This window comes from Haliotis rufescens, unplaced genomic scaffold (genome assembly GCF_023055435.1).
Source record: "Haliotis rufescens isolate VD_foot unplaced genomic scaffold, xgHalRufe1.0.p SCAF_7, whole genome shotgun sequence".
Taxonomy (NCBI): domain Eukaryota; kingdom Metazoa; phylum Mollusca; class Gastropoda; order Lepetellida; family Haliotidae; genus Haliotis; species Haliotis rufescens.
Window position 1 is genome coordinate 5,720,024 of NW_025964361.1, and position 20,371 is coordinate 5,740,394.

The 20,371-nt window shown below is 38.1% G+C and overlaps 1 protein-coding gene across 1 annotated transcript; it reads right to left on the bottom strand.

The window, feature by feature from the left end:
• Positions 1 to 19,968, bottom strand: LOC124149632 (CD109 antigen-like). The gene is made up of 37 exons (XM_046521356.2): positions 19,833 to 19,968; positions 18,391 to 18,468; positions 17,681 to 17,874; positions 17,440 to 17,465; positions 16,421 to 16,580; positions 16,184 to 16,254; positions 15,772 to 15,900; positions 15,463 to 15,502; positions 15,208 to 15,292; positions 14,876 to 14,987; positions 14,240 to 14,464; positions 13,641 to 13,874; positions 12,589 to 12,687; positions 12,221 to 12,283; positions 11,680 to 11,871; positions 10,931 to 11,080; positions 10,684 to 10,767; positions 10,465 to 10,540; positions 9,826 to 10,051; positions 9,414 to 9,531; positions 8,791 to 8,904; positions 7,817 to 7,921; positions 7,511 to 7,639; positions 6,918 to 7,056; positions 6,438 to 6,614; positions 6,206 to 6,287; positions 5,939 to 6,095; positions 3,809 to 3,883; positions 3,413 to 3,590; positions 2,987 to 3,192; positions 2,676 to 2,825; positions 2,471 to 2,533; positions 1,581 to 1,690; positions 1,100 to 1,247; positions 662 to 764; positions 380 to 471; positions 1 to 128 (listed from the first exon to the last, which is right to left on the bottom strand). Exons 2-37 carry the CDS (start codon positions 18,438 to 18,440, stop codon positions 120 to 122), a joined length of 4,371 nt encoding a protein of 1,456 aa, XP_046377312.2. The 5' UTR covers positions 18,441 to 18,468; positions 19,833 to 19,968; the 3' UTR covers positions 1 to 119.
• Between the last annotated feature and the right edge of the window lie 403 nt (positions 19,969 to 20,371).

The following is a 20,371-nucleotide window of genomic DNA, read 5'->3' on the forward strand; positions in this document are numbered from 1 at the left end:
TAATTGTTTGACAGTTTATTCGATTGTTTTTAGTGAACAACTGCACAATGTTTTGCTTAAAGATCAGGGTAGTCTTTCAAGGCTTTCATGGCTTCTCAGTCAAGATGATGTGATGCTGCTTAGTGTGACTGAAAAAATATAGAAAGTATTGTTATTGTTGTTATTTATCCTACAATTATTCTAAACATATCTAAAATGGACATAGCACATTAACCACAGTTGAAAGCAATACTTGATATTTGATTTGGAAAAATTATCAACAAACAATATGTTAGAAATATCTGTGTTATTTATTTATTTATTATATTACAACTTTGAAACTAAAGGAATTAAACGTGTTATTTCCTGCCTGCTATATGGTTTTCTGCCAGCTACATACCTGTACCACCTTCTGACAGCAGTTGGCGCAAATGTCACAAACAGTTGCATCATGCAGGGTCTTCGGTTGGTAGAACGCCACTGCCTGGTGTGCTGGAGGAGAGAGCACCACCACCACCATTATCATCAGTCATCAATATCAGTGGACATATTTTAATCCAAGCAATAATGTTGGGACGTTTGACAAAATCGTTGAGACGGTGATATGAAACATTCATTCAATTAATTGATCCATCAACGAGTAGAATCAAAATTATATTAGGCAGAACTATGATTTACATACTTGGCTCATAGTAGTCAAATACATGGATGGGAGACGCCTGCAGCTTAGCAACCTGACCGTTCCTTCTGCCGGTGAATCTGACGCATGTTTCACTGCTGTCAAGCTGTCAAATATCACATAATTCTTGAACTAGCGTAATTCCTTAAAACACAAATAACACTTATCATGAATTTTAATACATTGTTTTATTCGATTCTTACAAACAATCGACTGAAGGAATCCTATAATAAGGGCTTTAAAAACGTTAACACAAAATCTTAATCAACTTGAAGGTTGAATGTTAGTCGGGAAACCTTGACGTGCAACACCTTATGTAACTTCAGCAATACATTGTACATGTAAAGTTAATAATAAATCTTATCTCAGCAAGTCTAAAATATGTGGCACCTACCATAGTACAGATCATAACACAATAGTTTAGATGTAATGGTTACTCACATGGCTGAAGTAGAATACAAAGTTCTTGCCCAGCAATTCAGATCGCTGTAGGTTGCGGATTTCATTCAGTGACTCCATGTCCGGTTCAAAGCCTGATGGGATTGTAATTTCGACAACGGCCATGTTGTTAGTTCTTGCTTTGCTGTAACTGTTGAATACATAAGAATATGATAGTGTCGAATAAATATAGTTTGGCGATTTGTCTTACGAATAGAACGATATGAATCCAACGATACATATTATGGTTGGAACAGTAAATAGTAAATAACCTATCAGAAGAAGAGGGTCCCTATGGAAATCAATCAGCAAAGCGTGACAGGAAGGGGACATTTGCAACAATCCTGCTGCGGTATGGCAGCGAGGGGCTGACACGAATAAACTTAACAAAATACTTCATTAGGAATCAATCAGTGTGCTATACTAGCATTTGCCAAACCAGTATAGACCGAGCAACCGTCTGAAATAAACTTGAAGGTAATACCTGACACAGGTCCTGAGTGTGTACATGTTCAGTGTCTCGATCTCGATGTCCTGACTGATATCAAAGTACTGCTCTTCTACTGGCTTCTCAACGTTGAAGAACGTTGCAATCTTTGAAATAAACCAGAAATTCCTCTCACAATTTTAGACATGTTTATACTCACTGGTTACAACTTTATTTAATGAGTTATGCGAAGTATGTCTAAATACAGAAACTAATCATTAGTTAAGAAAACTAATGACTTTATGATAACAACTTCTGGTCTATTGCATTAGCGATGTTCCGATAAAGATTCTTATACTGTTCGCAATCAGGAATGAGTACAACAAGGTAACAAAGTCCAAAGCCTCTCAACCCAACATCAGGAAACGACAAAGAAAACTCTCAGAAGCTATGGAAATACGCCATCATCAACATTTGATAAACAGATCAAGGGTATTACATCCCCTCTCCCTATGAAGATCTGATCAATCAAACGATTCATCCAGTCGAGCTTGTAACAACATCTTAACATCTTAATCCTTAATCCATTCTGTTATCTGGCTTCATTCAATTGTGTGCTATTTGTTATCAGTCACCTGTTGTTGTTGTTGTTGCTATTGTTGTTTTTGTTAATAGATTGCTTTGCACAACTTATCATGCATATGTTTCTCTCATCACTTGCTTATACTCATTCTAGTTTGGGAACAGTGTAAAAGTCAACATCAAAACGTCGTTAATGCAATAAACCATGAGTTGTTATTCATAAAGTTATTTATTCATATTTACTCACCAACTTCTAGAATGCCAATCAAACAGTTAGTTAGCAGTTCTTACACCTCAGTATTACAAACGTTCATCTCTACAACACACTTCAATGGCGTAAAACAATATTTCTGAAGAGAACTAACCTCAAGGTAGCCCACTCCATGACCTTGGGCGTTCACGTTGAAAGTACCTGTGAACTCACTGGCCTGAAAAGAAGAAGGAATTCGTGTACAGTCTGAACACATTGACCACATCACATTGAATCGTGAATGACATAACGATGTTACCATGAGTTTTCAGATACAATAAACGACATTATGTTGTTGTCATAAAACTGTGACAACTTACATCAGTAGCTTGAAGATCAAGTGCGTTCTTGGCATTGATGTCAAAATGTTTGCTGAATTTTCCAGAACTGATGTCAGCGCTGATTTTGAAGGAATCTGAGTTGATGACGGAAGCAAATGCAGAAAGGGCGTCGAGAGCAACAACAGTATCCTGAGGATTGGATCAACAAAACATTATTCACTGGTATATAAACAAGCCTAAGGGAAAGTAGAAGTAAATCTAAGTTATCTAATGTTGTGTTCATGTAAGATTTGATACAAATTTATGTTGCCATGTTCTTCTCTTCAATTTTTTTATCGTGTTTGCTTTACCTGAGTGGAAACGAAGCCACCATTGGGATTCCTGGTGGAAATGAGCCATTTCATGATAGACAGGCCTTTGACAAAGTCCTTCCGGAGCGCATATGTCTTCAGTGCGTAGCCTGTAGTCTCAATGTCGATGGCGTCAGCATATTGGTGATATGGCCTCCAGTAGCTGGAGCGAGTGTGGCTGTATCTCTCCCAGAACATCATGTCATCTGGCAATGGACCCGAATTGATTTTCAACATACAAAAATGAATTGTTTATTCTAGTAATTTATGGTTTCACACTTAACAAACAGAGACAGTATTTTGTCAAGGAAGACGATATATATATTATTCATTTTGTATTGTTATACATAGATACATAGGAAGTTCTGGTTGTTTAATAACATTTTTACATACATTAATAATCATGCTACTTCTGTTCCCAAATACCTTTTGTTTTAGAAACATGTTCAAGTTTCTTGAAGGCATCTTCGGCAAAGATGCTACCTGCTTTGGTTAGGGCATGGGTAGCGATTGCAACAGTGTAGGCATCATCAAACCTAATGATGTTGAACTCAAGGAAGGCACTGGCGCGGAGCAAAGTGTCGTTCAGGTTGTAAGCGTTCACCTGCAGAATAATCTACTTATAAAAAAGGAAACTAGGTCATTGTGTTTCTTTAATGTTTTAAAGTGATTAGATAAACACGATCTTAATACACTTGTAAGTTTGTCTCCATATTCTTATATTGCTTGAAGGCCAATACTTCAAACCAGATTATGCGTCACCACAGAGGCAGTACCGACGTTTTGAGCATGAAAATGAAAATCAGGACGGCTACAACTTACCCCTTCCAATCCGCGGACTTCAAGAAGAGCGTCCAGAACAAAAGCTGTCAGGGCGTATCCATGTCCAGATCCTCCCTGGAAGAAGGGAGACGTAAGCATCAGATTAAAACCACATTAATACCTTAAATGTGTTCGTTTACCAGACCAAACTAAACTATTTTCAAATCCGATTGCGTATGAATCCTGATATGTGCCCAAACATGGTCATTGTTAGCATTGCCTTGTATACATAACATGTTCCTGCTATTTTGTGAGCAAACATGACATTAGCAACCATCAACATCTTTTTCTTAGAACAACTTTTACCAAATTCGACAAGACAAAACAAGATGTGATTTTTGTGTTTTTCACTTTTTGAAATATATTTATCCATTCCTTTAAAAAAGAATTTGCTAAAAAGTTTCATTAATATTATACCCCCATTCCACTAAGTTACGCTCTGTGGCGCTCTTACAAATTGCCATAGAGCGCCATATAGAGCGCTAAGAGCTCCAAAAGCGTTAATGGATCGCTATCTGATCTCTAACTGATCTCCATGATCGTCAAAGTAGCCACCTGTCGACTTCCCTGCACAAAGATCCGTGGCGCTCTGTCCAGAATGCCGTTATCGCTACTTGATCGCCGAGATGGCCATCGGAGCGCTACTTGATCGCCAAGGTCGTAATGAGGGCCCTACTTGATCGACAAGGTCGTAATCAGAGCGCTATTGTATCACCTTAGAGCGCCGCCGATCGCCACGAAAGACAAGGACCTACCCCTCTGCTAACAAGCGTATAACTGATGGGAGCCTCAGAAGGCTACGAGTTTTTATTGGATCAGACTCAAACGGAGTAGAGCGCATTAGATCGCAATGATCGACATCGGAGGGCCAAATAGAGGGCCATTGAATCGCATCCTGATCGCTTTGGATCGCAAAAGGATCGCCACATTTTGGGTTGTTTGTTTTTACGATCAAGTGTCTTCAAGTCGCTATCGGATCGCATAGATCGCTATTGGATCGCAACAGGGGCGCTATCTGATCATAATCAGACTGTAAGTGCCCCTAGATAGCAGAAAAATGAGACCTATGGAGCTCCCTTAAAGCGCGTAAGGCGCAGAAGAGCGTCGCCTAGTAGAATGGGGTTATAAGTAAACAAAATACACAAGAATTGTAAAATTCAATCAAACTCAAAATAAAACAATTCCAGATATATCATTTTGCTTCTATTGTTAAATAGAATTCTTGTTGAACAATTCATGTAAAAAATGCAACATCTTGATATGTACTTGTTTGCTTATAATAATTAGGAACACCCTTTTTGTGGGTATAGTGGCAGAGTGGTATATCTCCCTATACACCAGTTTGCCATGATGTAACAGATACCAGACTCCCCAAGTATTGATAGCCATGACCCAGATATACCGCCTTATCAGTGCTACATGCTGCCAAACCATGAAACAAAAGGCTTCAGTTTAATGTAATGTGTATGCAATATTATCAAAAACAGGATGCCTATATTTCATTTGTGGCGACGAGGAACATTTATCAAGCATCGTTATCTCATTCTCACTTAACTTTAATGTGGACAGACTGTTCTACAGAGGAAGCTTGTACCACCCTTTTCCGAAGAAAAGAAAAGTCTTTTGTATCAGAAAATCAGGCACATTTTCACGGAATTTTCTAAAATGTTCAGTTCGACTGATCTGCAATTGTTTTCATTCAAAACCACCTTTTGGAAACAGTGCCACATAATATGTATCGGTGGGGACACTTTCTTTTTCCAACTCTGGATTTTAAACATTAAATCAAATTGGGTGCACCACATCCAAGGTATCTCGACCAACGTGTATCTACTGACAGCAAATGGATATTGCTCAACTGAATAATATGTGTAGCTGATCCATGTTAAGCCATAACTAATATCGAATGCATAGTGAAATTGAAGCATGAGATGTGCTCGCTTACAAAAGTTGGAATCTCGAAAAAAGTCTCGTGACATTTTAATGAATAAACAACAGTTCCAGTAAACCTTTTAAGTTTGACTAGCAAGTTTACGGTTATACCATCAAAACGAATGAACCTTGTACGACACATCTAGTATCGCATTACATGTTTCTTTAATGTGTGGGTAATCACATTTGAAAACGTACCTGGATGCTAGAGCTGTGCACATATCCGTTCTCATAGAAGTCTCCATTGGTGTTTTGCCTTCCCATAAGCCAGTTAGCAGCACGGGCAATGATTCGGTCATCAATGAAGACATACTGACGAGCCTGGACAAATGTTTTCACAACAAATGCTGTCAGCCTGAAAGAAATAAACAAAATGTCAAGTCAACTATTATTTACTATAGATTATGTAACAAATTTGCCCTTTAAGATCAAACGTTACCCTAAATTCTTCAAAACTATACTTGCCAGGTGCTTCCATAGTAGTCGCTGTTCCCCCAGATTGAGAAGGAACCATCACTGTGTTGGTAGCTTAACTCACGCTGGAAACCTGAGGATGACAAATTTAAAAATGAATAGACAATGATGATATTGAGAGGTTATTATTTGGAAGTAGACTTTTATTCATTGAGTTAAGTTACTTTCAAAGAATACTTGTAATTTTGCACAACTATGAAATTACAATTATTAAATGATTTACCTTCCTCCATGAATGGAACGACTTTCTGTTCAATTTTCCCGTCAAATTTCTTAGCACTGGCAAGGTAGTTTGAGATGTAGACATCTGGGGCAAGGCCCATCATGTTCTGTTCTCCACAGCCAGTGGGCATCTTCAGAAGACTGTCCAGGCCGTCGAGACTGGGGCTCACCACGTCCCCTGTAATATAGAGTGGTAATAAAGTAATTAGTATAAAGTAGTGTGATAAATGTTGTTTGTATCACTTGACAGGGATAACGGACAATGCCTCTTGTCTCTCCATGTCTCTCCATTGTTGTTGCAGTTTCGAAGAATAGGAACTTTTCCTTTCCAATGAATAGGGGATAACTATCATTCTCTACCACTTGTCCAATGATTCAAACATTCCAAACAAACACACCTTTAAACTTCACACCATTACATGAATACATTAAGAAAACTATTGGGAACAGGTTTTTAAGAGGAAAACCCATTCTTACTTACCAAAAGCCCTGACTCTTGCTTTCTGTGAGTCTTTTACGATGTAGTTTGGAAGTGGGATGGACACAGTATTGTTGTACGTGTTTCCAGACAGAAGATCGATGGTGACAGGGAAGTTAGTCTCCTTTCTGATACCCTCTGGCTAAAATTGGATTGGAATAAAAGAAATGATGGTGTGGCATTTATGTTTACATTGCCTAATGTTTCCAGTTGATAATTTCAATAAAGAATAGACCCCCGTGAGGACTCCAGAGAAGACTCGAATCCCAGTGTCCCGTCTTGATCGTAAGAGCCGACTGATGAGCTGTGAGGTTGGGTGACTTAATTGGTTGCATGCCACTGCACCACGATGGCGTGGATCGTTGCTTATGATTCCATTCACCACTGCTGAGGCGAGACGAATAACAGACGCAATTATATGACTGACTGGAATAGAGCTGACTGTGGCGTTAAACACACGCGAATAATGATTAGAACAAAATAACATGTAGATATTTAGAGAGTCAGGAAGACTGAGATAAGAACGACGCGAGAGAAGGCGAAAGAGAAGGAGGACGAAACACATCAAGTAATCCCATCTGACATACGACACTCACCTCAACTGTGATCTTTCTCTTTACTGCATCAGCAGCTGCAGTGGAGCGTGCAGACACCTGGATGTCAAGTTGACCCAGGGTGGTCGGGACAATGGGAAAGTCAACGGTCATTGCATCACCAGAGGCGACCTGAAGGATTTCAGGTCTTACTAAGGCAGTAGAAGCATCCGGCAACATTAATTATCCTCAAAAGCAAGGCAAATGTATTAACTAAATCCTATATGATATAACGACCTACACTGTCATTTAAACAGATGATTGTAATAAAATGGAATATGGAAAGGCAGTACGTAAGAGTTTACTTACGCGAACTGTTTTAACTTGGTCTGCTGAGAAGGCCTTGAGACTGGCAGTTGATGGATCATACAGGATGTTGTCGTATTCATTGGACTTCTTCATTGTCACCATCACCTAGCATGGAGAACTCAGGTACAGCGAGTGTTGCAGTTTATTTACACGAAATAGTCACCGGTATTCTCAAAATAGAAAATGATTATAGTGTGTAGTCTAAACGTAAGCTTCAGATATCTCGAAAGACATCTAAAAGCCAATTCCCTTCCACTGATTTACCCACCTGAATAAGAAACAAAAGAGACCAGTGTTTCAGCCTCATCAGTTTCCTATAAATTTGATGCAGAAAGAAGAGTGACAAGCAAGAGATATGACTTTAACTTCCCAACAGTCAACTTTCCTTTTATGTAGAGCAATAATTCCAACAGTTCAAACCTTTGGTGTCCACATTTCACACCTTTTCAGATATACTTTAGAATTATTTTTTTGACAATATGTGTAATATGACTCTTGCTCAAAAGTTTGATCAAGATTACAACATTCAAGGTCTTATCAAAACATCAAAACCGAGTGCGAAATCGGCAACACCGGAAGCGCTCGTTAAATCCCCATCATCATCATCATCATCATCATCATCATCATCATCAAAACCTTCTATGGTAGTCGTAACAGATTTTGTCTTGTAACATTTGTTCCCTTGTTATTTCAGGCGAAAATTGCCTTTGCATGTGTTTGTGATGAGTGCCATCGATGGGGCAGAATACGCTCACCCTTTTGCAAACACCTGGTATCATCATTATATGATAGTGAAATAAAAACAAATGCTTGTGATATAGTCGGACTCGTACAATGCACTTAGCTTTCATCAGAGACTATTTAGGATTATTGAAAGGGTGTTGTAATGATCTTTGTAAAAAAATTGTTATTATTTTCGAAACAGTGGTGACCAAGAATTTACTTTTCTATACATTCCAAATTATAAGACTTACATCGAGATCAGTCTGCAGATAGTTGAAGACGCTGGCCTGAACCACAACTTGTTCACCCCGGATGACAGACATTGGGACATCAACACTCACAAAAAATGGACGGAAAACCTTCATCTGAAATATATGTGAAAATAACTACTACTTCCATTCAAAGATGCTTTAGCTTTTGCTCCCTCCCAGAAAACATTAAATTAGTCCTTATTATCTCTAAATAAACGAAGTAGGACAAATAATGTTAGTGGAACAGGTAATAATTTCTATGTATTTGTGCGAATCTATAAAATCTATGAAATGTATGAATACACAATGTCATTTAGAAAGTGGTCAAATGTAACTAATGTTGTGTTTAGGATAACACTTTCTTAGTAAAATACAGATTCTCGTATTTTTTGGGTTGAGTCCCGTCCGGGATTCGAACACACACTCTTACAGTGAGGCACCTAAAGTCAGCGATCTAACCCGCTCACCCACCAAGGCTTCAACCAAAAAAAATACGAGAATCTGTACTTTACTAAGAAAGTGTTTTCCCAACTATAATATTAGTTACTTTGAAATGTAATTGAAACAAAGGAAGTACAATATGTTAAAATTAGTTCGGAGCTTTTAACTGTTGCTTCATCTACCTTAGAAGCTGATCCTGTAACTCCTAGCCCGGACACTGGGTTAACTGCGAATGCTGTTGCCAACCATGACGTTATGGTGTCAGGAACAGTTGCAGATATGCTTGCAATGCCATTGGAACTGAGGGAAAGATATTGTAATGTCAAGAAGGAAGGAATTCTTGAACTACATTGTTGTGGCATTGGAACTGAAGGCCTGACTTTAAGGATCAACTAACATCAATTCAATGAAGCAGCGGCGATAAAATACAAAGGATTGAAGTGTATACAATGGATTGACAAATGAAATACATTCATATAGTGCCTTCTAATTCATATTTTGTTCTTCACAGACACTTAAAATATTTCCCTCGTTATGGTGTATGTTTTGCGTGTAGCGAAGAATAAGACGTTAATATTTCGAAATTTATCTCACCCAATGGTAGTGTTGGTCCATAACCATGTCTCGGGAAAGAAGCTCCTGACTCGCCCAACCTCCTTCAGTGGCTGAGCGGTAGGGTTTTTATTAGGAAAAGCAACCGCTGGCTGAGCTGTTGGCGCAAAGTGAGCTATGCCGCCAATCGGATAAGGTGTTGGTCCAGCGTAAGGTGTTGCTCCAGGCAAAGGTGTGAAGCCAATAGCATGGTAGCCAGGAGTGGACACTAATCATAGAAAGATTCCACTATGAGAATTGTGGCATTAATGTTATGGACGCATCTGATGGTTTTCACATTGCTGTGTTAGAGGGTGGACACCGGATCTAAAAACATTATATCGCGTACAGTATGTGAACTGTAGATTGATTGTTAGGGGGCAAATCCTTGTTATTGAATGATGATTCATGCTTGTGCACGAAATACAGCTGTACGCAAACGATGCCAAGAGTTTCCTCGATGTGTAGATCATCCCAGAAAGAATAACATCAGCCTCAACTACCAATTTGGTACTTCTATTTCAAGACATTTACTAAGTGTTTTATTGCACATGTAGCATTTACAGCTTCCTGTTACATATTGGAATGTAAATATATTGTAAGTTAATGTAACCGAACTTTTCGTTTTGATATTATCCATACCTGACCCATGGCCATAGTCAATGCCACTAGGATTGTTTGGGACGGTTGCATCAGTGTAGATTTCGACACTGGCATCCTGTAACCATAGTAAATATACAGTGTATATACTCCAACAACTACTTATTGTTACATCTGCAGTTCCAGCAGTTACTGGAACAAATCATTTCTTATAAAACTTATCCTTGTACATAACACATGTTTGATACAGTGAAAATCTACCTTGAACACCTGACTGGCGTCTGTCTCCCCCTCATAGTTGTTGCTTACTCCGCGGTTGTCATAGTACTTCAGTTCAGTCTCCACCTAAACACACACACAATATTATTTTATAAGATCGTTTATAAAATCTTACAATCAATTAAAGAATGAAATGGATACTAAGTTTCCTTAAATGTAACCAAGATATGATGTTATGGTGAAGTTTGGTTTATGACAGTTGTGAAAGTTTCAGTTTTCTTATACAAACCATATCACTTGTGATGTCATTTCCACTGGCCAGGAGAGTCACAGATTGGTCAACAACGAGCAAGCTAACCAATGATTGTGGGTCAGCTGAAACCTTGACATCAATGTTTTCATGGGGCTGAGATTCGTTCTTGCTGAATTCAAGTGCCACCTGGAAATGCAATGAAATCCGTGATATATGCTTCATAACAATATAAATACTATTTCATAAAAGCAGCGAGATATCTATGCTGTTTGCATGATTCAATAACCACTGCTACTATTAGCGAAAATGCAAGATTACGTCTTCGTAATGGTGCATGTTATGTGTGTATTGAACAAGACGTAAACTTAGTTTCATTATTTCTTTCTGAGAATTACAGCTTTGTTCCAATTGTTTTCATTATTCGTGAAGGGGCCTATAGCAACGTAACATTATTTTTACGGATTGTCGCAAATATTTGAAGATAATATTATCTATTGTACATGATGCTAAAAACGATTTCATATGACGTCGTTCCACAATAGAGTAACTGAGCTGATGTTTTCATTCAAGATCAAGAAAGTCGCATCTTTCTACGCCTTCTCACACAACAAAACTCTGGGTAATATAAAGAATACCCTACTATCAGCTCCATATTACGAGTTATCTGTCACTCAAGGCTCGGAACTTGCAGATGTAACTTACTCGGAACAGATAGTCCATACTTCACTGTTGCTCGTAATATTCTTGTATGACTAATGCAATCAGCGTTGAGTTGGTACCATTACCTTGTTGGTAAAAAGACCTTTCACTTCAAAATTTGTGCTGTCTGCAATAACCTCGCCATCATCAAGGATCGAGTAGACAAGAACGCGAGCATGAGGCGCCATCTTGGGTGTGACAGGAAGAGTGAAGTTGAGGCTCCTCTTCATACCACCGTCTAGATGTCCGGCAGCAACAAAGGACCCACGGGAGATAACCTTTACAAAGCAGATTGATACCATTTATAACAAGGGGATGACCTCACTGAATACTAACTGTCAGTCAATCAAAAGAACCCTTTCAAATGTTCTACATTGACAATAGCATAATGCATATCAGAGTTGGTAATTCAATCATTAAGAAAGTAAGACTTGATGTTGATATTACTGACCTCATATCCTAATGTCAATTCATATATCCATCATAGGTGTCAGTCTCGATTACCATATATATAATGGCATATTTTAAAATAATACTAATGAGACTAACATCATAGCCTGGCATCAAATTTGTATTACTCCTCACATACACTATTTGTGAGTCACTTAGGGGATTGGATCTATTTACCTCATACCAGACTGTATCGAGCGGCTGGGTGGAATTGATAAAGATATTGGCATTTTCTCCGGCCTGCAAATACAACAGACATGGGTAAACTCAAATTGGAATTAAAAACAGTATGAATTCTTATTTGATACGATATAATCGACATTAATTAGGTGTTATTATATTTCAAATATACACAGATAATTAAAAATACAGGCAGACACCGTGTGTCGAACTTTGATGTGTCGGACGCACGGTTGTCTCGGAGCAAGATCTTGGTGTCTGCATATTTCTTCTTATTCAGCACTTTAGGTAGTATCAAATCTCGGATAACGCGAAGAAGTACGTAGGTCTTCCAAAGTAAATAATAACGAAATAATTTTATTTACTGTGACATTGGTGTCGTGGAGGTAAAGCTGTAGGAATGAATCTGACGGAGAGTAGGCTTTCTTTATCGTCCATGAAATCGATGTTTCTCCATAGAAGGCCTGCAAAACAAATAATGTTCAATTCTTTATTCATGTACATGTGTAGGCCAGCGGCCCATGGTACAATATTTGGTCCATCATTAACATTTATAGACTTAGTGTTTGGAGTCTAACATTCATAGCATGGTACATAAAAGTTGCAACATTTCTAATAACAGTTTCATTGTTTACCACCATAAGCATATTGAATTTAGCAAGAGTAGGATGTACAAAATACTTCTGTGGTAAATACTGAAGACGAAGTTAATCATAAGCGTTACAAATAAATAAAAAAAATGATAAAACTAATAGAAAAAGTGTTAGCATCAAACCCAAATGCTTATTTTCTTTACATGTAATAATGTGTAACCTGGAATTAATCAGCTCCGTCGTTTAACATTGCATTATATAACGTTTCATATATTTCGGGAATATCCATTGTGATATTAAAGTTAAAATATTTATTCTGTGCCATACACCCAAAGAACGAACGACAACAGATCCTTAATGTTGATATATGATTTGGCCTTTTGCATGAGTGTGTAAGTAACATCGCTAACAGGTAGCTGTACGGGAACGACCATTTGATATTCTCTGGGGCGCCTGAGATTCCATCGAAAAAAATAATTTGTCACAGAAAAAGCTTGAAAGCAATAATTGTACTTCTGACTGTTCAACAAAAAAGAAATTGTCAGCCATAAAATACACATTGTTGCAAACTGCTTTTTGTAAAAAATATCTGGTGTTGCAGATGCAGCTGTGAAGTCTCCATACACAATCCCATCTCTTCTCCCCCTTCCAGAATGGTCGGCCAATGTCACAAACCTCCCTTGCCTGATATTGATTCCCCGCCCTCCCAGGAAATTGTGCTTTTAGGGAGAATGAGTAGTTTGAGTATCACCTCTTTTGTTAAGAACCAAATTGCTTTTCTTTAGAAACGTTATTAATTCTAACATATCACTAGCATCCCTCACCGTGATAGTGACGGAGACAGCATCCTCTGGTATCATAAGTTTGACGTCCACAAGCCCATCGGCTGGAACTGGGAATGTCTGTTCGGTAATACCATAGGTTCCCTGGAAGTTCGAGTCGCAGCTATGATACTTGTCCTGGTTTGGGACTCTGATACGGTACGTTACACATGGGTAGATGGTCACATTCTTCCTGGGTGTAGGCAGTGGCAAATCGTCTTGCAGGGAGATTTTCATCTGAAATTTAAACCAAAGGTTCAGCGGATTATTTTGTGAATGGCATTGCGGTTTTGTTCTTTACGTGAACTTTTTGTTCTTCAATACAACACTAAGAGTATATACCTTAAATACAGTAACTGTCAAATAGAAAATACATATACTTAATTTCGGATGTTATTGGAGGCAGATATTATGAAAATAGACACAATATGTACTGCACTTGTTCAGCACAAAGATGCTTATTCCATGCACAAAAAGTAATGTTTATCCAAGTTCAGCACCAGGCATATACTTTACACCATCTGTTCTTAGTTTCCTGGAGATGTTCATAAACCAACACACAAACTGTTATATATTCGTACAGATTCACACGACGCTCTTACCGTGCCGCTGTAGATGAGGCCAGGCTTGAAATCACGCGCACTGTAGTCAAGGTAGGTCATCTTGATGGCATTGGTGTAGAAGGTGACGATGGATGAACCGTTTAGTTTCTTGCCCGTCAGAGTCTCCGTCACGAAGGCCTGGATCTCCAGCTGCTTACCATTGAGGTAGGAGTTGAGGTGCTGAACCTCCACCATTGGGATCGTGAACTTACTTTCCCCATCAAGCTGTGCGGAATATAAACCCGAGAGATAAATAGGAAGTTCTATTTCGGCTTTTTCCTATAAAATTTTAGATTTTATTATACTTAACGGGTAAGGTAACAGTGAGTTTTTGTAGCTGTATACAATAAATACACTGACACTAAATAAATACACTGTCTCTTGACATGACGATGCTCACAAAAGATAGCGATATTGATGCATGTGAGGGTTATTAGATTAAATTTTAGTTTAGAGTTTAAATCAGCAGGTGTTCTGAAGATTTAAGAAAAGGATAATACATTCAATGAAACTTTATATCTTTCCATAAAAAAAACACTGTATTGTACTTCAGACGATATGTATGTGTCAGAAAAAATATGAAGTTCATACAGGTAATATTAAAGTAGTTGTTGTGTAAGACATGAATGTACATACCGGGAAGGACATGAGGATGGTTGGTTGCTCAGATGAACAAGATCCAGAATAAGATCCAACAATTTTAGCATGAATTTCTGCAACACCTTTCACTCCCTCGCCGAACGTATACCTTGAAAGAACATATGACTATATTCTCTAAAATGGACACAATGTAGTGAATAAAGAATGAGTAAATTATTGATATGACGAATATAGCTTTGCATATCTAAGATAAATTTTAATAAACCATGAATATTTTAGTTTTAATGGAGATGCAAATCTAGATGTGGCATCTGAAGTCAGTTTTATGTCATTTATAAAAAGAAATAAACACTTTACGATTCACTTACTTGGCACTGACTTTGCCCTTGATGTCTCGATCTGTTACCAAGGCAAAACTGGGAACATCGACAGTTACCTCGAATCTTGGCAGTTCTGGTTACGAATAAAAGTGGAGACTATGCACTTCATTCATCACCGATAGAATTTACCACAAATTCATTTCTATAATGTATAATTTTATTAAAAGCAGTTAATGTATTCTCAAAGTACTAAAATATATATATTATTAAACATGTAGATTCAGTATTATCGGGCTTACTTACTGTAGTTTGACACCTCAAACGTTTTTTCTTCTGTTGGTCCCTGTGAAAGTATAGTACGTTTTGAACATTTTCCCATAGTGATATGGTTAGCTATGGTAAAATACAGGAATATTCTCTGGTGTTGACGTATTATATAAAATTAATATGTTCAGGTATTATATCATAGATGTGTTGTCTCAATTAATCCTAATAACAAGAAATAGAATATAATGAGATTTGATCAAGGGATCCATTGACATAAGAGGCAATGGCCATATTTAACTTGAAAAGAGAAATCATATTGTGTGAAAGTTTTTGCATGTTCCTTACATTTGGTATGGTGACCCTGATCTTCCAATGTCCGAGAATGGGCATTGCACTGAGTTTGAAGGACATAGAGATGACACCAGTCGGGTCAATAACATCCTTCTTCAGCATCAGCTTGTTGTTGCTGGGGTCCTGTGGTGAAGTCGTGCACGTGAATGTAATATATGATGTTCTGGTGACCAAGTACATTTCCTCTTTGAACTTCTTTTCATTGATTCAAGAGTATCAGCGATAACCCATTTACATTCCTTTGTCAATCACCCTTGTATCCAAGGTAATACTCTCCATTATAATGATAGAGTTTCAAGAAGACTAATCTGATTCATAGGGCCCTTCTCGGGAGATATAAAAATATGATTACGAAAATATAGACTAAATATCTGTGTCTCTTTGAGGCAGGGTAAAACAAACTTACAAACATCTCGATTGTCATGTTTCCAGTATAGGTAAGAAGGTCAGAGTACACGGCAAATGCACGGAAGTTTACTGCAAGATAGAACAAATAGGTTTAATTTGTTGTATCAATGGTAGTATCTGAAGAGTTCATTTTCTATCTAGTAAAGTGTCTTCAACAATTGTCAATTAATCCTTTAAAAAATTAAACATTTTGAAGGTCAGAAATGAGAACGCACATGGCATATTTCAAACTCACCCAGAGAACCAGGTTTGTATATGGCCTTGTCTGTCTGGATGAATGTTGACAGATATTTGCTGTAGTACTGCAGGTTGTACATGTTGATGTGTTCCTCTCCAGAGCTCGTCTCTACCTGGACCTTTAGGATGTAGTTGTCTGACTTCAGGTCCTGGGGGATCTGTGGGATACATACACGGCATGGATATCAAGTCGAAAATTTGTTAACAATGCATAAAATACAATGGATAGGAAGTGTTGCTGCGTGGACGGTAGTATATTAGAAATGTTTTCCTGAAAGAATGGAAACAGACTTTTTGTGGTGACTTCAGTATTTGAATTTGGAAGAGATTTAGTGTCACGGAATACTAGAGATTTGTTTGTTTTTTATGTATTTCTTTAAAAAAATTGAAGATATTAATCTTGTTTTTCTTTTCAAGGTGTCAGGTTGTGTTCCACTCTGGTAGGATTCAATAATGATCAAATAACCAATTCCTTTCCTCTGATCTACTCACCTGAACTAGAAATAACAGAGATTATGACACCGCCTCATCAGTTTCTTATTTAGAATGATAAACATCTACCCACAAAACTGTATGACAAGCTGTGTAAAACATTCATATAATACTCTACTTATAACACAAGCACGTGTTTATGAATCAAAATAAAAAAGTGATGACACCAGGGTTTCGCTAAAAGGAAAGCGTATCCTGCAGAAACGATGGTACTCGTCACAAACAAATGCAACGGCAAGTAATATCACCTGATAAACACGGGAAAGTATAGAACAAGTTGCATCGGACATCATTTTGGTCATTGGTGCGTCAAATTAGTAAATGTCATCCATACGTCTACCATAAAACTTTTTTGAAAGCTTCACTGAGGCATTGCATGTTCTAACCCTGATGATTCATAAACACATACCTATATTGTCGGAATCATACAATAAACTCTTCTTTTAGGAAATATCTGTTATGCTTATGGAAATTAATTTTCGTTTTTCATTGTACCCGTGATAACAAAACACTATTACAACATACCGTCAATTCCACGACGCCTGCGTCTCCTGAAGAAAAAATTTGCAAGAATTATTACATTTCAATTTATCAACTGAGACCAGGTATGTTACACATGCCAATTAAAGTTTCATAAACAATCGCCTTTCTCCACAGAGCTGCTCCCAAGATCTCAAAACTAAATCCATGTTCTAACCTAATATAGTTCATTTGTGTTAGAACTACTTATAAAATATGCGTTGATGCTATATTGCCCATAGCCTACCTCCAATAACGGTGTCCGAGGTGTTGGCATGGTCGACGTAGATACGTTCATAGTGCTCATAGGGGTAGTTGCTCCACTCCTGTGTCTGTACACGTGCTGTTACAGTCAGGTCCTGACTGGCGTTTAGGGAGTTGACCCCCAGACGCAGGGTTGTAGAGGGGCTGATGGTCTTAGGGGCAAGGATAAGAAAGGTGCTGCAAAAGAGATTGATAACAAATGAAAAACACATTTCAATGGAATGAAGTACCACTTTACATATTCCGTACTCTACATATTACAGCTTAAGTAATATTTTGACGATGTTTTAAAAGAAATAGTCAAGGTGAATCTGGGCTAACAGATTCAGCAATATGAAACTTAACCCCGACAAAAAACGCTGTTGTATATTCTGGTTAAGCAAAGGTTATGAAACACTTTCCATAATGAAATAAATACATCATTTCTACAGTACATGACAGATTTAACAAGATAGTTTATATTGCCTTAGTTCTAGTATTTGCACTTCAAGCTATTATTATTCGTCTCGAGCTGATAAACGTTGAGCATTTGATTACCCGTTTTGTTTGGTATATCATTGTCAGAATTGTCAAAAAAGGATCTTAGATACTAGTATTATATGGTTACCCTAGAAGAATTTCCCCAATTGTGCTGTGCAAAATCTGCTACGAGACAACTCATTGCTATAAAGTAAATTGTACCAAAGAACTTACTTTTTAGCGTTCACAACACTGATTAGTGTGAGTAGCAGTAGTTTCCACATGGTTGAGTTCCAGATAGTGGACCCTTCTCTGTAACAAGTGAAACATTGCGGTCATTGTTTACTGAATGCGACATGGTATAATAGTATAACAGAAACAAGTTAAAACCAAACGATGGATTTCACTAAGAGTAGCTGACCATGGCAATAAACACAATTATTCCACATAAGTTCTAAAAAGTAACGGAGTACGCAAATTGGATATAGTTTACATGTGCTGTGTCCGACTTCACAAACTACAAACTTACATTAACGTGTAAAATGATACAAGGCATTATCCAAGTTGATGTGTCAAAGATTCAGGCACTGTTAGCACGGTGCTGATAGTCTTTGTGTTTCAGCATTTTCCGAGTTCATTGGCTTCATGTTGAACTATGCTAACATACATTCTTAAGACCATATGCATTTCACAACGTGACTCTTTGTCAATAAAATATGCCTCAGTCATTTATAATTAAATGTTCGTTGTGTTCATGGAAATTCCTGCATTCTGATTAGCTGATGGTCACGTGTTATTGCATTCATTTCCCAATGAATGTAAAAAGAATTAAGCCACGCCCACCGCGGTGCACTACTTTTATTACTGCGGAATGTCGGGGAATCCCAATATGTGGAATCCCAATATAAGTCGAGGGAATTCCCTTTCTGCTCACGTGTATCGTCATGCACAGGACATTAAGCGACTTTCATACATATTCATTGTCCAAACTACCCTTTGAAACCGAAGGCCGAGAATGAATGAAACAGCAAACGGGCAGGCTCGCTCGCCTGTTTTTTTCCCGCTCGCTTCGGTTCAACTTTCATGTCTTCGGGTTTCATTTCTAACTAGCATTTCTCCAACTGTGTTTTACCGTTATCAGGGAAGTAATGTTTGAATCACGCAGTAAATGGCCATGTTATTTGAAACAGCCGCCTTCTCTCGGACATATTTCTTCCGGTTCGTTACAGTCTGACGGTTGCAGTTCTTTTCGCCTCTTGCCTTAAATGACAGGTCCAATGAACATTGTTTTAATCCAACTCTCCGTTGATTGGCTACTGACTGTGTAGGCGTGTCAAGTTATGTGCATAATTTAAACGATCACCTGATTCATGTCACGCCACTGTATGTATTCCTACACCTGGAATGTTTATCAATGTCGTCATTTTTGTCTGTTTTGATATATGCAACTGTTTTTGGTAAAACTATTGTAGATAAAACATGTTTTACGTTGTCGAATTTAATTATTAGCATTGACTGTATATTTTTTTCGGTTCATTGAGGTATGAATCGGAAAAACCCATGTGCAAACTTTTGTAAGTATCCGCTACGCGGATTCATACAGTTTGCACATCGGTTTTTCGATTCATACCTCAATGAACCGAAAAAAATACCCAGTCAATCCTTAAACAACATACTTGCTTGTTGAAGGACTTGGCCTGTGTTCCCTGATTGTCTCTGCTGTTATCTGCTTTCTTGTTGTCGCAGCTGGCTTAGCGCTGTGCCTGGAACTGGCGTCCAATATTGGTGCTTGACTTAAATAGAACACCTTCTATCTTATCTGTCCGCCCTCAGTACTACACAGCCTACGATTGCAGGCGGACACTCTCACGCCGAGGCGTTAAGGGGACAGTACTATGACCGCCTACTTATAATGAAACTGTTGGTGATAATCTTGAGTGTATCTACCACATGTTTTCGCAAATATGTCGTTCAATATCCTACGGGGGCGAGGGAAGATGCATGCTGAAGCCTCTGGTTTCTATTTTGAGAAGCTGTTTACCTATGATGTTGTGATAAGGTTCCAGATGAAGCGACCTTATAAACTAGACAGTGGCCACGTAGAACATGTGGACGTGAGTAAATGTGTTCTTTGTCACTGTTCTTCGTACAAAGTTGAGACGTAAGAATAACTGTTTTAGTCAACCTTATGGAAACCTGACAGATTAACTAAAAG